At 37.3% G+C, this 16,777-nt stretch overlaps 1 protein-coding gene across 10 annotated transcripts; it reads right to left on the bottom strand.

The window, feature by feature from the left end:
- Positions 1–4,073: 4,073 nt before the first annotated feature.
- On the bottom strand, positions 4,074–16,746 carry LOC103706991 (3-ketoacyl-CoA thiolase 2, peroxisomal-like). 10 transcript variants are annotated; one of them, XM_088706018.2, is made up of 14 exons: positions 16,609–16,746; positions 11,004–11,080; positions 9,841–9,925; positions 9,616–9,728; positions 9,435–9,533; positions 9,288–9,355; positions 9,071–9,178; positions 8,905–8,982; positions 8,364–8,496; positions 8,179–8,275; positions 6,408–6,561; positions 6,212–6,320; positions 4,585–4,668; positions 4,074–4,470 (listed from the first exon to the last, which is right to left on the bottom strand). In XM_088706018.2, exons 2-14 carry the CDS (start codon positions 11,020–11,022, stop codon positions 4,361–4,363), a joined length of 1,257 nt encoding a protein of 418 aa, XP_088562144.1. In that variant the 5' UTR covers positions 11,023–11,080; positions 16,609–16,746; the 3' UTR covers positions 4,074–4,360. The 10 variants fall into 10 exon arrangements, with proteins under 10 accessions (XP_088562144.1, XP_088562141.2, XP_088562136.2 ...); XM_088706015.2 differs by having other exon boundaries at positions 9,616–9,742; positions 16,609–16,740; XM_088706010.2 differs by lacking the exon at positions 16,609–16,746 and adding an exon at positions 11,494–14,039 and having other exon boundaries at positions 9,616–9,742.
- Positions 16,747–16,777: the final 31 nt, after the last annotated feature.

The following is a 16,777-nucleotide window of genomic DNA, read 5'->3' as shown; positions in this document are numbered from 1 at the left end:
AAGCAATCTATTTTATAAATACATATAATGGAATATCAGGATATATATATATATACACATATATGTATATTGTTGTGGCAATAAATGATTATCTAATTTATCCAGGTCATTATTTGTGTGGCCATCTAGATATACCTTTAAGAATTCTCAAGGCATTTTGGTTAGGCCCCTCAAGATGGCCTACAAGCTGGGATGAACAAATTAGAAGCAATCGACCTACAAAACCGAAATCCCTCAACTCATCCCAATGACCTCGACGACCAATCCGAGCCAAGTAGAATTACTTTGCAGTAGGGGCACTCCAGTCTCTTTATCAGAGTGTATACGTGGCTTCAACAATTCTATCATATGTTAAGTGATTGTAGCACGTCTCTAAATTGTTACACCATATCAATAGTTTACTATAGTTCAACCTTAATAAAGCAGCACTCTGTCTTGTTTTTCTTCTTCATTCTTACTTCCTATTAAGAAGCTCTTTCTGACTTAAGCATCATACAAACACACACACACACACACATATATATATATGGAAAAGTGACAGATTTTTAGAGTGCTTATGTTTGGTTGACCATCTATTTTTCTGAAAAAATTATATGTAATTCCTACGAGGCCAAAGGGTCCATCAAGGTCCCCTCACCCTTCGTTTGTCGGAAGCTATACTCTTCCAAGTTCTACTTCAACGTTATCCTCCTAAGCATTGTTCAAACAACCTTATTAACTTCTCGAGGGGGGGACACTATATGAAAGCAACACGAAACCAAATTAAAGTCAGAAAGTGGCGAGCGGTAAAGAGGGAAAAGCCCGTTGCCTCCACCGTGTTTCCCTCTCAACACGGCTTTGCGACATGTTTAGTTGCCACCCTGGAACCCCACGGCATAACGCTCAAATAAAAGAAAACCAGCAACACCTCGCGAGAATCTCAGAAGAACTCCTGGTTGGGTAATATCGCGACGTCTCCCGAGAGACGGTGGGGTCCGCGTCCTCGTGGCCGCTCGGGCGACAAGCCGACATGGTGGGCCCGAGGCCCAACACGTGAGACGCCACGTGGCCCGACACCGTCGGCCCCGGGGAAAGCTGGTTTTTTATTATCCCGGGGGAGCGGGTTTTGAGTCCACGAAAAGCAATAACGCCAAGGCGAGACGGGACTGGCGAGAGCCGCGGTGCAACCAATAGCCCGGCGAAACGTAGCAAGAGGTCTCGTTGCTTGGGTAGGCCATTGGTAAGCTAGTTGGGCCCCAAAGCATTTGTCTCGGTGTTTTCTGGGGTCACGGGGAGTGTCGAGAGGGAAGGGGACAGGCCCACCAGCCCATAAGTGAGGGCCCCACCATGAGGATATTCGCCATGATGAGCCCGGGATACGCCACGATATTATATATAGAGAGAGGGGTTCCCCCCGCCCGAGGCCAAGGATGTGCAGCCAATATAGTAATGGTTATTGCGTCTTGGGAAAAGGACTGTAAATGATGTGAGGAAATGTAAAAAAATATCACCAACCCATGCATCCTCACACTCTGGCACAGCTCTCTGTTGCTGTCACGATCAAGGGAGGATTGGGTGAATGTGAGTGATTGCTTCTGTGGTGGGAAAATAGATATTGGTAGTGATGATGTTGCTTGAGAGGGTTCTGCACCAAATAAAATTGTTGACCGTGACTGCTTTGAAGTCTTGCGAGCTGTGGTTCCATGCTCATGGCGTGTGCATCCCACGGCCACCCGTCGACGTGAATTGATCAAAGAATTGCTGCATGAAAAGCACAACCTTTGTCTTGCCTGATGGACTATGGAATGATGAATGACTTCGGATTGATGGCATTTATGTTCATGACGCGTTCGGAAGAGAGAAAACTGAAAACTATCTTTGCGGGAGAGGCTGGTAAACGTATTCTGTAAAGGAGGAGTAATGTAAGAATAATATATCAAAGATCTATTAAGACTAACCCAGTTGCATCATCTGGATCCTGGAGTTCTAAGATGGTTGAAGTGCATCAGTTGGGATATTGATGTTCCCGAAAATCGCAAATTTGAAGGCTGGGTAACCTAGAACTTACTAATCGCAAATTTCCCTCTTGCATTAGGCTGAACCCTGATGATGGATGGCAATAAAACAACAATAGTGATGCCAGTTTTAAGATGTCTTTGTAGAAATATGCACCATTTTTTGATCCATTAGTGACACCTATTCAGCCATATCTCTGTGGATGCGCCATCTTTCCTTTTCCAAGGAAAAGAAGATCCACCAAAGCTGGCTTCAGCAAATTCAGTTGGGGAGAAGGCCCAAAGGGACTCGAGTAGAGCTGCTCCTTATGAAACATGGGAACAACTAGCAGAGTTGCTTGTCCATTTGAAGCATATTCTTTACGCTCAATTCATTTGCAATCCTCACACTAATCTTCCAATAATCCCTCAAAAAAAAAAAAAATAATCTTCTGCTAATCTCTTGAAAACACCTCACAACATTGTCAACTTGACTCATCACAAGAAGTTTTAAGATGATGACTCCTATTGCAAGCTCGTATCAGGTGATCTGCACCCGATGATCTGTCCCGTCCAGATCGAGTGGTCCGCTGGTACTCAAAGAAACCAAGTTTCAAATTGGCCAAACCGAATCACAATAAATAAATAAAAAATCCGTTGGGACGTACAAAGTCTGTATTATTTTTTGAAAGAATAAAGGCCCCTTTGTCCCTAGCTGTGCTGATTTAAAGCAAACGATGTGGGTGGTTTAAAGGGAACATAAAAGCCTAAGTAAAGCATAAAGCTGTGTTAAGTGGTGGGTAGTATGATTAAAGGAACCCGTGTTGGAGGTTATGGAAGTCGGCATCCAAATTAACTCGGAAACCGTCATTTATAAGCTTTTCTGTCGCGTCTCTGTTCCATGAACCTCTTCTCTCCCATTAAAAAGTGCAAGAATAAAGAATATCTTAATATGAAACCAGGGATTATAAACATTCTTTATCCTTCTCTTTTTTTAGGTTCAGCCCGTACCGCTAAAGATTGTATCCAGGAATGGAATCATTAGATTCAAATTAAACGGTTCATGTGATTGTCCTACAATATCATATCATCACGACTCGCCACCTGAGTGTCTTAGTGCTTCCTATTTGATTCCGGGAGAGATTTACCCTTTCAATTATGTGCTAAGATCGGGTAGGGGCCAGTTTAGCTGCCCTTAAGATGGATTGGATAAGCCACTTCCGATTTAGCTGCATCGCCTATAGAGGAAATAAAAGAGCTATTCAAGTTGAAACTACAGCACTAGCTGCAGATGCAACTTGTTTAACGAAAATAAATAAGTCTTTTAAATAGAAATTAAATTAAGAATTAGATGAATTAATTTGGATTTTGGATCTTCTCCTTTTTTTTTTTCTTTTTTTTGAAGAAAGATTTTTCTTCTTCTCTTTCCCCGCTCATCTCTACTAATCGAGAAGGGCACTTCCGAAAAAGATAGCATCATTCTTCATAGTAGTAAATTGAGTTGCATTGATCTGTGACTTGATCCGGCGAAAGATAAGTCACGGTTAAATCTGGTAACTTGCCAAGCTATACGACATGTTGCCGTATGTTCTTGGAGCCTCCTTTTAAGGGAGATTGGAAGATCTTGTCGCAGCCAAAACAAGAAGCGAGGCCGGATAAATGATGTCCCTTGGAGTCATTCCTCAGGATCCTTTACGTCCCCCAACCAGGATCTCTATCATCTCATGACCGCAATGAGAACCTACGGATGTTTAAAGGATTTAACCTCTCATGGCACCGCTTTGTTGGAGAGGGAGAATGCAGCTCCTTTCGGACCATCCATATTTATCGAAAAGCAAATAGTGCGCAGCTGACTTTTTTGTGGCTAAGTAAAAATTTCTTACTCTCTTGGCCATTTTTTTTTTCTTTTTTTTTTTAAAACTTTGTTGGCTGCGTGTTGTATGAGGCACCGGTGAACCTTAAAAAAAAAAAAAGAAAAAAGAAACAAACATACGGTACTACTACTATATGGGCCATAAAATACCATGATTTTGACACCATACAACCGCGAGCTATAAACCAGTCATTCAACAGACTTTGAAGTACCACCAGGAGGGAACGTAGAAGAAAATAAGAGGATTAATTCACGAGTTGCAACTTGCAAACTGACCGCTTACATCGTTCACATGTGGAATATTTTAACACCAAGCAGCAGCATGGAAACTATTAAGGAACAGACGGGTACACTGGAAGGCCTCTATGGCAATTGCATCCCCACGGTGCACAACACAGTATTCTTGTTATTCAAGATGGCCTCGTCAGATTTTAGGCAAGTCTTGATCAAATACATTCTAAAATTTTGTTTAGTAACAGTATTACCGAGTCCGTTGTAGTTTTGATGGATGGCTCTATAGAGCGTCCTTGGACAGCAGGTTCTGCAACTGGATCTTCCGAGCGTTGCAGAGTTCATCAACTCCATCCCCTCTTTCAAAGACAGCTGCAGCACCCATTCCCGAGCCTGCACATGTAAAGTATAACAGATAATTGGTCCAGTCAACACTCATAACTTCAAGAGGAGAGAGGGGCAGGCAAGCGCGCGCGCGCGCGCACACACATAGAGAGAGAGAGAGACCCATACACATTGTAACCACTCCAAAACGGCAGTCTTTGCCTCTGCGCTTCATTTCATTGAGTAGAGTACTGACGCATCGGGCACCTACGAAGAGGAAAAAGCAACCAAAATGATCTCTCTGTTCCTGATGCAAATTTAAAATAACTAATATTTCAAACAACGAACATAGCATGCGCTAGCAACTCTTCGAAGGCAAATGGGTGTTGAGAATCCTCCAATAGCTACATTAAAATGTTAATTGCAATGCACAAACTTGCATATCTGAAGTTTCATCATAAAAATTTGGAAATGCTGTTTGGTCCAGCAAAGTTTCTATTTATTAGCCACTTAATACTTTTGGCTACCTTTTACACCAGAAAACCATTCCTTTTACATTAAACCACTATTCATTGCTACCTTAACTCTATAAAGAACAACTACCGGTCATCTAATCCTTGTAAGATTTTTTGTACTGCAAATTCATTAATTACTTTGATCTTGTGATACAGATATGATCCAAACAGGTTTTTATATAAACTTAGTTACAGAAAAATCAGAATCCTATGTTCTGTAGACATTAATCAACTGATATCCATGCTTTGGTCCACTACCTTATGCCTGTCAGTCTGCAATTACCAATCAAGGAAAAAATCCAAGTAATAATTCGAGCAGTTTCAAAAGGTCAAGCGGCTGGCAACCTGAAGTCCTCTTGTATTTTTCCCTTTTGAATCTAACTTACATGCATGGGTGGCCTTTTGACTAAAGGATTTATATTGCTGATCATCATAAACACAACTTACAACATATTAATCTAAATTCTAAACCATAAGTCAAAATCAAACCACTGTGTCTCACTCATAAAACTGTTTATATTGTAATTGGATGATGTATTAGTAAGACATCTCTGAAACTTTGACATTTGTTATTATATTTCTTTAAATATTATAGATCATAATTGATGGTGTGCATTTTTCATTTAGATGACGTGTCATTCTTTTTTCAGAAAAAGATGTAGTCCTTTTTCTGTCTGTCTACGAAAGGAACCTCTTTGCAGTATGATGGAGAAATGTGATGCTCCAAATTAGGAGGAAAAATAATGTCAACAGATGTCTAATAAGGAAAGCTAAAAATATGCCGTCATTCTTCACATTATGAAGCCAGTTCTGAAGTCCATGTTGTTCTATGATCCTCTAGTGCAAAGTGTGGAAATCAAGTTGACAATGAACACAATCATATGTTTGCAGGCAAAGGTTGTGTTAGGCCAATATTAACTACCATATACAATAATCTATAAATAATACTATATCATCAGAACAAGGAAAGTAAACATAGTAGTTCCTGACATTATTAACTGCGCATGAATGTCATCCCACTTAATTCAGAAATTATCTAATAAAATTAACATAGAGTTATATTCCATTACTAGTGCCATGACATGCCATTATATCCTCAAATTCTTAAGGCTACCCGATTATTTAGATTTAGCACATCAATGGTATCATTGTAAGATGCAAATTGCAAATATAAAGTAAGCCAACACAAAAATATGTCAAGCATCATAAGTTATCTAGTAAGGATACAAAAATGTGTCATCCCTATGAAATATGTGGTACCTCCTAATGATCAGATATGATCATTCAGACGTTACCTGTTGCACCCACTGGGTGCCCAAGAGCAATTGCACCTCCATTTACATTTACTTTTGCTGGATGTAGCTCCAGCTTCTTGCAGCAATACACAAATTGAGAGGCAAAAGCCTACATAAAAGAAAATAATAAGATTCAAATCAATTTCATATTAGTGAAATGCAGAACAAGATCAAAACATTCTCCCTAAACTATTACCTCATTTAATTCAAAGAGGTCAATATCTTCAATCCGAAGACCAGCAGATTTTACTGCAGCAGGTATTGCGACAGCAGGAGCAATGCCTATAACAGCAAGATCCACACCAACAGAAGCAAAGCTCCTGCATGGATCACAACATAAATGTTGTATTCTTGTACAAGAAGAAATCAGCAAGAATGTTGTTAAATAAAACCCATAAGTTAATGGACATAATTTATGAACAAGATGCCTAAAGCCAAAGCAAAATAAATCTGAATTAAGACAATATGGTAGGGATCATGTCTGAAAGGAGCAAATCCAAAATGAATATCGGAGATTATATATAAATATGTTCATAACAAGTTAACAACTTCTAGAGAAAACAGAAAGAAAAAATTCTAGTGAGCTTATCTTATTTATAAAGGGTTGGCTTTATCAATGAACATTTGCCAGAGTTTAAGAATGTTTTCTCGCCATTTCTTCCTATGAGGACCCGTGCAGACGTATGTTTAATCCTACATTGTCTATACACTGGGTAGATCTTCGATACTTATACATAACTAAGGAACCTAAATAACACCTTTCGGCTAGCCTTTTTGGGTAAGGTCCTGGGTTATTACAAATAGTATCAAAGCAGACCCAGCCATAGCCCATGTAGACTAGGAGACAATGCAGTATGGGCCTATCTAGGACCGACCATGGTTGGTCATTGTATTTGTGATTGAATTTGGTCCACTTTGGACCCTTAGCTTGGAGAGGACGCTAGAACTTAAAACGGGAGGAGTATGTGAGGACCCATGGGGAGTATATTTTAATCTCACATCGGTTATTCACCAGGAAGATCTTAGGTACATATATAGGGCCAAGGAATCCAAATAACATCTTGGCCAGTCTTTTTGGGTGAGGTCTTGAGTCGTTACAAATAGTATCAGAGCAGATGAGATCCACAACCTATGTGGACTAGAGGATACTACAACATGGACCCTTTTGGGACTGAACATGGGCCGATCATGGTGTTTGTGATTGGATTTTGATTGAATTTGGATCCTTAATTTGGTGAGGATGCTGAGGCTTAAACATAGGGAGCATGTGAGGATCCATGCATGTGTTTAGTCCCCCATTGGCAATGCACTAGGTAGATGTTGCGTATATATATATAGGACCAAAAAACCCAAATAACACCTTTCAGCTAGCCTTTTTGGGTGAGGTCCTGGGTTATTACACTTCCTATGATGCCAACTCTCTCAATTGGTGCTGAATCTTGTAAGCTCTTAGCAAGAAAAGGTTAGCCATAAGACTTAAAGAACAATTGATGGATAGGAAATCCACCTCATTGATTATGGAATTTTAGCTCACTGAATCAGGGAGCAGTCCTGCATTGCCTTTGACTCAAAAAAGAGTTTAGCTGAAGAAGTAAGAGGGCAAGATCTGATGTACGAAAGGAAATCATCTTAAAAAAAATCAAGTGGCTGCAACTAGTTGATGCTAGTTAGTAGCATTTAGGATAACCAAAAAGTTAAGATTATGAACTAATTGTTGCAAAATCAAAGCTCCTAATACTTGAAATTATGCTAACATAAGGGAACCTAGTTTGATAGAAACACATAAGCTTAGCTACATGAGATCGGTATGCTACAATGAATGAACCTAGTTAGATGAACTAGCATAGTCAAGAGCAAGACATAAGCTTAGCTACATGAGATCAATGTGCTACAAGACTTGGTTAACCTAGCTCACTGAATTACTTTGTTCAAGTGCATATGGAAATTGCCAGGGGGAGAGTCTAAACCTGCATACACCAAGTATGGGGAACCCCTTCTGCATAGCCACATCTCTCCGCATGAGGAGGACTGCTCCAGCACCATCACTCACTTGACTAGAATTGCCTACAATAACAACATAATAATGAACATCCATAGCCAGATAATAACCTGATGCCTAGCCAAATCCACAAAACAAGAAATGCTTCAATACCAGCAGTTGTGCTCCCATCCTTTTTAAATACTGGTTTGAGCTTTGCAAGACCAGATAATGATGTCTCTGGCCGAATTCCATCATCCATAGAAATTGTCACTTGTTTTCCTTCTCCAGTTTTTGGGTCTACAATCTTCATAAGCGAGCATTATAAAAATTGACAAGAAGATATGTTGAGCATCAAAAATAGAGAAGTCTACTAAAGAAACTGGTGTAAGCATATATAGATGAATGCTCCTCATTGTCATCCTAGAGCGCTTACTATGTTCTAATTTGTGGAACTTAGTTTGCAGCCAATGATGAAAGCACCACTAACACAACTTCTTTGGCTTAAAGAAATCAATATTTAATATCCATTAGCTTAATTGCATACTGCATTTTACCACCCAACTATGTAGAATGTGGAATTATGGTAATTATCATTTTGCAACAGCTCATCTGCATTGTTCACATTAAAATGTGGAACAGTACAACCACCAAGGCAATATGAAACTTTTAAGCATAGGAAGCATCAAGATTGGACCATTTAGCAAGTTCTCACCTTTGTGGTCACAGGAATGATTTCATCTTTAAATTTACCAGATACGGTTGCTGCAGCAGTGCGCCTATGAGATTCAACCTGACCACAAATTTTGAGATAAGAATATGACTTTACATAAGAGAAGCATCAATGTTTTAGACCAAGTTAAAGGAAATCCAAAACTCACAGCAGCCTGATCTTGTTCCTGTCGGGTTACACCATAATGGTGAGCAACATTTTCGGAGGTAATGCCCATGGGAAGGAGACAATCTTGAGCTTTTTGAAGTGTATTCACCTGAAACACCCAAAAAATGAGAGCACATAATGGCCAACAATCTGATCCAGAACCAAGAAGAGTGTGAAGTTCACTGACATCTTAAGCAAAAAATAAATCAAAGACATACTTTTGGATTTATTGACCCTTCCCAAGCAGCTGAATTTGCAGTCATAGATTCTAGCCCAGCACCAACGCCTGCATGGGTAAATGAAATTTTAGCGTCAGGAGCTTGAAAAGTCAAGAACAATGACAAAAATGCAAAACATAATCTTACCAATGTCATAAAACCCAGCTTTTATGGAAGCAGCAACATCGGCAACTGCTTGAAGGCCAGATGAGCATTGTCGGTTGACAGTTCTGACGGGAACAGTTTCTGAAGAGTCCAGAGAAATAGTTTATCTTGCTGGGTGTAACAAGAGGTGTTAAATTCATATTAACCAAGGAAACAAAAATACCAGGAAAACCAGCATAGAATGCTGCCATCCTACATTCTGTTGCCCTTTGAGAGCCTGGTGCCAGGAGAGTGCCGACCACAATATCACCAACTTCATTTGGATTCAGTTTAGTCCTGTCCAACAACGCCTATTACATAATTTACATATGACAAGCATAAATAAGATATACATTAGATGCTAGTAGTTTCCAAATCACGTGACAGTAAAAAGCTGAAAAATACAAACCTTAAGAACAGCAGCCAGCAGATCCTCAGGGTATGTGTCCTTAAATCCTCCTCTTTTGGACTTGCAAATTGGAGTTCGATAAGTGCTATATTGTATGGATAAGTGAATGAAAATTACCCAGCAGTTTATGCACTTTACAACTGTACTTCTAAGATATTAATGCAGAACATGACAAATCATTGACATAAGATACTAAGTTCCTACCTACTAATGCTAAACCAATAGAACAGGTTCTGATGCCCCAGGAAGAGAAGGATGAGATATACAAAATCATCATAGAGTGATAGAACATGACGTCAACAAGGAGGATAATGAATGCTAACATGATGTAAATACATTAAGGAACAAAGGAATCATAAACGGAACCTACATATTCATATGTGTTGCAGCTTAAGATATGTGCTTTGGGGCCTAAAAGGCATTGAAGATGATCATATACCATTTTCTTTTTTAATGGTAGCATTGAAGGCAGTACCAAAATATTCTTCCATTACTATCAGGGGAGGAAGCATGTGAGAAGCAACAAAGGAAGCAGAAGTGGCAGATGACGGACCACAAATAATGAGGAAAACATGATGCGCTAAGGACAAATGAGAAAATAAGTATGCTGCTAAGATGTCTGATTGGGAACACCTAAATAACAATAACAAAATGATTGGGCATAAGAAAAGAGGGGTAACCAACCTCCTCTAGGTTATCCTACTTTGTAGGGGACCGAAATATTAAATATAATATGTCTTTCAAGCATGTAAGATCATATGACATAAAAATAGTGATAGCTAATACAATCTTCTCTGTAGTAGAAAAACATCACAATTTCCATACGTTTTGGGAGCATTTCCTATAAGTTTCGTGTTAACAAGGAAACAGTTCCCCGTAATGAAGATTATATACCATGAGTGACATTTATTTTACCTCATTCTGCCAATATGCAAGATAATATCTAGTACCATGACTGTTGATTGTGGAATAGTATCCCTGCTAATCCCATAAAATTCAGACAAAATGCTCACTCCTTTCTCACAAATGTGTAAACAAATATAAACTGTTTTTCTTTCTGAGGATCAAAACCACGGTTCCCTGTGATTAATACCAACTACAGATCAAAAGTGCCAAAATTTAAGTGACAACGGAACAGTTGATCAGATATAGATAGAACTTACGCCACAACAATGACATCATCTCCAAAGCAAGAACTCCTCTGATACGCCGCACTATCCCCGGCAGCACAAATAGAAGCCTGCACAGAAACAACCGATTCTGTAATGAATGACATGACAAAGAACCACAAAAGTACTAAAAAAATTAACCAAGAAAAGAACTTCACACCAAGAGAGAGGGGGGAGAGAGACAGCGACCGCGCAAAGGCCCATGTCCAATTCAGATAAGGAAACGTTCAAAAACATGAAACAAAATCCCACGACCAAAAGCAAAGACGAACCACAACCAAGAAAACCCAAAATCCAAATCAAGAAACGAATGAAAGATATCCAAAACACCTAAACTCACCGCACACAAATAGCCAAACCAAGAAAGACATCCAAGAAGAGCCAAACAACACCGAACCTAACAGAGATTGTGATCAAGAAAGAAAACTCTGGGGATCCAAGAAAATTCAAAGAAAACGAGTTCAAGAGGCAGGAGATCGATTACCGATAGCATGGGCGAATCATCGGAGGAAGGAGAAGGGGTCTGGAGGTGCTGAAGGAGGAATCGCTGTCTGTTGATCACCTTCTCCATCTCTTCTCCCTTCGGTTCGATCTCTCTCTCTCTCTCTCTCTCCCCCTCTCCTTCTCTCTTCCACTCGATCGCGGTTGGAGGAACCGCCATGGTACCTCTCTAAAGACCTCGGGAGGGGCCGAGGGTAATTCAAATACGCATTTGCTGGAGTCATATTGCTTACACAAGGGCCTTTTGCAATTGCAAAAATTCTTTTTCTTGTAACCTCTTATATAAATAGAAGGATATCATCTTCCAGAGGCAACTCATTGTAGATTAAAGACAGGTTCGGGTTATATCTTTCACGTGAAAGCTTCTTTCATGAAACATGTCAACATTTTTCTTTGACATCGTGAAAAAAGATGAATTGGACTTTTGCATGAAACATACAACCTGAATTCTTAAAGATGAGATGATGTTCCCTGATTAGTTAGTTATAGGTTTAGAAGGCCCTATATGGTATAGGCCGGGTGCATTCGCTGATGACATCTCCTCTCAAATGAGATGTTTGTGTCCATGTAAAGTTGCACACCATTAAAAAGCAAGTTTTGGTTCAAACCATGATTCCACTGCATTGAATTACTTAACACATGAATATATTCAGTCAATTTATTTTCTGAAGGGATAAAAAAGGGAAGTATGAACAGTACTAGTGTCATTGTAGGAAATGTTTTTCTTTCCAACTAATTGTGCACAGAACTTTCAAGATATAATGATCATTTTTGGAGACAAAAACATCTAGATCTAGCATCTTTTTGAGCTATAGATATTTGGAAGAGGAAGAGGTTGTAGGTGTCTTTTATCATAAGTTTTGAAATATTAATGATGCTCATCCTCTGAAGGTTATAAAACATGATTGTGACGTGAGTTGGATGGTTTCATGTTGGTTTATTAATATAATGTTTAATTCAAAATTTTGAGATTTTAGAACTCTATATTGGATATTTATCTAAACATAAACTTAGTTGAATATAAAAACATATTTTAGACTCCTAAATAACTTAGTTTTCTATTTTAATGTTTTCTCTTTATTTCTCTCCCATCTCTTAAAATTCTATGGAAATTCTATGGACACCTCTATAATTGTTTCTCACATGGTATCTTAAGTGTAGAGATGCTTTCTCTTCTCACAAAAAGTTTCGAACGGATGCTTCACAAACGGAGACTTGCGTAAATGAGGAGATGCATTCTCACAAAAAGATGCATCTGATCTGATGGTGATCTCAACAGGCACAACCCTTGATGAATGGATGGATAATGGGAAGAGATGCATTCAACAAAATGATGCTTAAGCATCTAATTATACTCATCATTTCACATCTAGAAATAGAAAAGGGGTTGTACTTCCCATCCATCAAAACATCCTTTTCTATCTGAATAACACCAAATTAGAGAAAAAATTGAGAGCACTAACTGAGTGAACTCAAGTGCACCCATTAAGCATTTGAGAAGAGGATTGTGTCCATATATAAGAGGATTGAAAGAGATTGCTTCAATTAAATTTTCTAATTTTTAATGCATCTGGATTTGGCTAGTTCGAGTTTGATCATAATTCTCCTTTATTAGAGTGTATTTCAAGAAGAACATGAAGCATTTCGTTAAATCTTGACAGTAGACCACCATCAACTGTTTGCACCACAGCGGGACGAATTCTATTCTAAAGGAAGCACCTTTCATAGCATGCCTCGAACCGGCTAACATCAAAGCTTAATTTATTTATTCAGTGTGTGCAGAAAGCCATTAATTAAATATTAGAGATAAACAATAAAATCACATAAAAAAATTTATAATATTTTAGTAGATAGATTTTTCCAACAAATTTTGACATCTTTAGATAATTACACTTCTACAAAATTAGAGAAATTTGACAAAATTTTAGCCACCGGCAACGCCAGATGCATTATTGGCTGACCTTTTTAGGATTATATTCGGTTATTAAAAATCCTAATCCTAGTAAGGGCACCACCACCTCTACCATTCCGGATTCAACAGCCGCTACTACCACCCCTGCATAATTAGATATAGAAAAAGATTTTATTTGTCACGGTAGAATTTTATCTACTCTTTCTGATACACTTTATGATATATATTGCACATTGCACTGCACGTGAGTTATGGGATGCATTAGAACAAAAATATGGTAAAGAAGATGAAGGTCTACAAAAATACATTGTAGGAAAGTTTTAGACTAAAATGATCGATGATAAATCAATAGTGAAACAAACCCATGAACTGCAAGCTTTGGTTCATGATATGACCCAAATAGGAATCAAGCTTGATGAGAAATTCTTAGTGGCTGCAGTTGTTGAGAAAGTACCTCTTAAGCAGAAATCTTTTGCCTTATTATTAAAACATAAAAGAGATTTGTCAACTATGAGTGATTTAATTGTTTCACTTGAAATAGAAGAAAAATATAGATAAAAGGATAAATTGTCCAATGATTTTAATACAAGATAAATTTGGTATCGAGAAACAAATATAAGAAATTTAGAAAAGAAAAATATAATAACTTAAGCCTCAATAAAAAATTAACAAAAATAAAAATACAAATAAAAGATGTTATGTGGTAAACACGAGCACTTTGCGAGATATTGACGCTATCGGATGGATAAGCCTCTAAAAAATTAGAAAGATCGGAATAGCCCATAGGCAAACATGGTGACCCTCGGATCCAATTCACTTAGAGCCGATGAAAGGTTTGTTTCAATAAACTTTGAGATAAATCTATCATATCAATCTACTAATTAGTAGATTGATACTGGTGCTAATGTACGTGTTTGGGCTGATAATAAATTCCTATTCTCCACTTATTAGGTCTCCGATAGAAACACTATGACGATGGGGAGCTCTACTACTGCATATGTAAGAGGTGAAGGAAGAATAGAATTGATATTAATATCTGGCAAACTCTTACTCTTCACAACATGCAGCATGTACCAGAAGTTAAGAAGAATCTTATTAGTGGTTCTTTGCTAGTAAGGAATGGCTATAAAATGATCTTTGAGATAAATAAAGTAGTTGTAACCAAAAATGGTAATTTTATTGGAAGGGGTTATGTATTCAATGATTTATTCAAACTGAATTTAACAAAAGTTGAAAGCAATAAAATTAGTTCTTCTTTTGTTTACAATATTGTATCTTCTAATTTGTGGCATGGAAGAATTGGTCATATAAAGCATAATACTATTAGGAGAATGATGAATTTAAATTCAACTTTTTAAATATGGTATAAATGCAAGTAAAAAATGTGACATATATGTACAATCTAAGCAACCAGGAAAACCATTTAAAACAATATATAGAGAAACTAAACTTTTAGAATTAATACATAGCGATGTATGTCACTTAAACATTTTAACTAGAAATAGAAAAAGATACTTTATTACTTTTATAGATGATTTCTCTAAATGCTGTTATATATTTTTTATTAGAACAAAAGGCGAAGCTAAAATTCTTAGATCAACTTAATAGGAAAACTAAAATTCTTCGATCAAATAGAGGAGCAGAATATACCTCAAACGAGCTTAATAATTTTTGCGAAACCAATGGTATCGTTCATGAAATTACACCACCTTATTCATCCCAGTCTAATAGAATGGCTGAAAGGAAAAATATAATTTTAATTGATATAGTTTATTTTGTGTGTGTCGCGGGGGGTGAGGGAGGTAGAAAACCTAATTTAAATCATCTTAAATTGTGGGGGTGCTTAGCGAAGGTTAAAATTTCTAAAACTAAGAAGAGAAAATTAGATCATAAAATGGTAGATGGGGTATTTATAGGATATTCTCAAAATCATACTGCTTATAGAATTATGATCATAAAATCAAAAATTTATGGGATCGTTGTAAATACTATAATAGAGTCTGGAGATGTTGTTTTCTTTAAAAATATTATGCCTCTTAAAGACAAAATTAATAAATCTTTAATCTTTCTAATCTACCTTCTAGTAGCAATTCTAATGTAGAAGATATTAGTGAAAATGCTAATTCTTCATATGTAGAAGAACTTAGAAGAAGGAAAAGATGAAGGATTGAAAAGAATTACGAAAATAATTTTTACATCTATTTGGTAAAAGATGATCCTAAGTGTTATAGTGATGCAATTAAGTCAGTAGACTCTATATTTCGGAAAGAAGCTATTAATCATGAAATGGAATCTTTAATGAATAATGGAACTTGGGTTCTTGTTGATCTACTTGAAGGGTGCAAACCTATCAGTTGTAAATAGATCTTTCGAAAGAAATGAAGGACAGATGGATGTGTAAATAAGTTTAAAGCAAGATTAGTTACTAAAGGTTTTATCCAAAAAGAAGGATTATTTTGATATCTATTCTTCAGTTACTAAAATTACATCCATTAGGACTTTAATTGCTTTACGTTCTATTTTTAAACTTGAAATTCACCAAATGAATGTGAAAACAACATTCTTTACTGGTGATCTTGAGGAAAAAATTTACATGGAATAACCAAAATAGTGTGTAAACGACTTAAATCCTTGTATGGACTAAAATAAGCACCAAAATAGTGGGGCATGAGAAGTTTGATTAAATAGTTCTATCTCATGACTTCTCTACAAGTGAGGTTGATAAATGTGTCTATACCAAGATAAATTGTGATTCATGTGTTATTATGTCTATATGTTGATGATATTTGAATTTTTGGAACCAACATAGAAATTATTAGCGATACTAAATCTTTCTTATCTAGTAATTTTGACATGAAGAATCTAAGTCCAGCAGATGTAATCTTAGGAATTAAATTGATGAGATTACCGCATGAGATTAGTGTCACACAATTACACTATATAGAGAAAATGTTAAAGAAATTTGATAAGTTTGATCGTAAACCCTTGAGCATACCTTATGTCCATAGTGTAAAGTTCAGTAAAAATAGGGGTAAACCAATGACACAATTAAAGTACTCAAAAATTATTGGTTCATTGATGCACTAGACTAGATATTGCTCATGTTGCAGAAAGACTTAGTAATACTTAGATATTAAAGTACTCTCCTAATGCATAGCACTGGAAAGCACTTGATAGAATACTTACGAAAATATGGGCTGGCACGTGAGATTCTGCAGTAGAGAAGGTTTCCAATTGGGTGCACATCAGTAAATACAGCCTCAGAATTTCAATCAAGCCCCTCAACTGCCAGTTGATGCCTGAGATACATATGAAGCATTAAAAAAAATGGGCTCTCAGAATAAAAACAAACCAT

This window comes from Phoenix dactylifera, chromosome 10, assembly GCF_051530095.1.
Source record: "Phoenix dactylifera cultivar Ajwa chromosome 10, Ajwa_hap1_PhDact_Kaust_v1.1, whole genome shotgun sequence".
In the NCBI taxonomy this organism is placed as follows: domain Eukaryota; kingdom Viridiplantae; phylum Streptophyta; class Magnoliopsida; order Arecales; family Arecaceae; genus Phoenix; species Phoenix dactylifera.
Note: the sequence above shows the minus strand (reverse complement) of the source record. Positions and strands in the feature narration are given on the sequence as shown.

What these genes read in the sequence shown, in the direction of transcription:
- LOC103706991 (XM_088706010.2), bottom strand. Translation starts at nt 11,670, where the DNA reads ATGGCGGTTCCTCCAACCGCGATCGAGTGGAAGAGAGAAGGAGAGGGG. An exon ending in ATTCTATGCTGGTTTTCCTG is followed by an intron (nt 9,534 to 9,615) that starts GTATTTTTGTTT and finishes TGGACTCTTCAG; the next exon opens with AAACTGTTCCCGTCAGAACT. An exon ending in CCCATACTTGGTGTATGCAG is followed by an intron (nt 6,562 to 8,178) that starts GTTTAGACTCTC and finishes TTCTTGTACAAG; the next exon opens with AATACAACATTTATGTTGTG.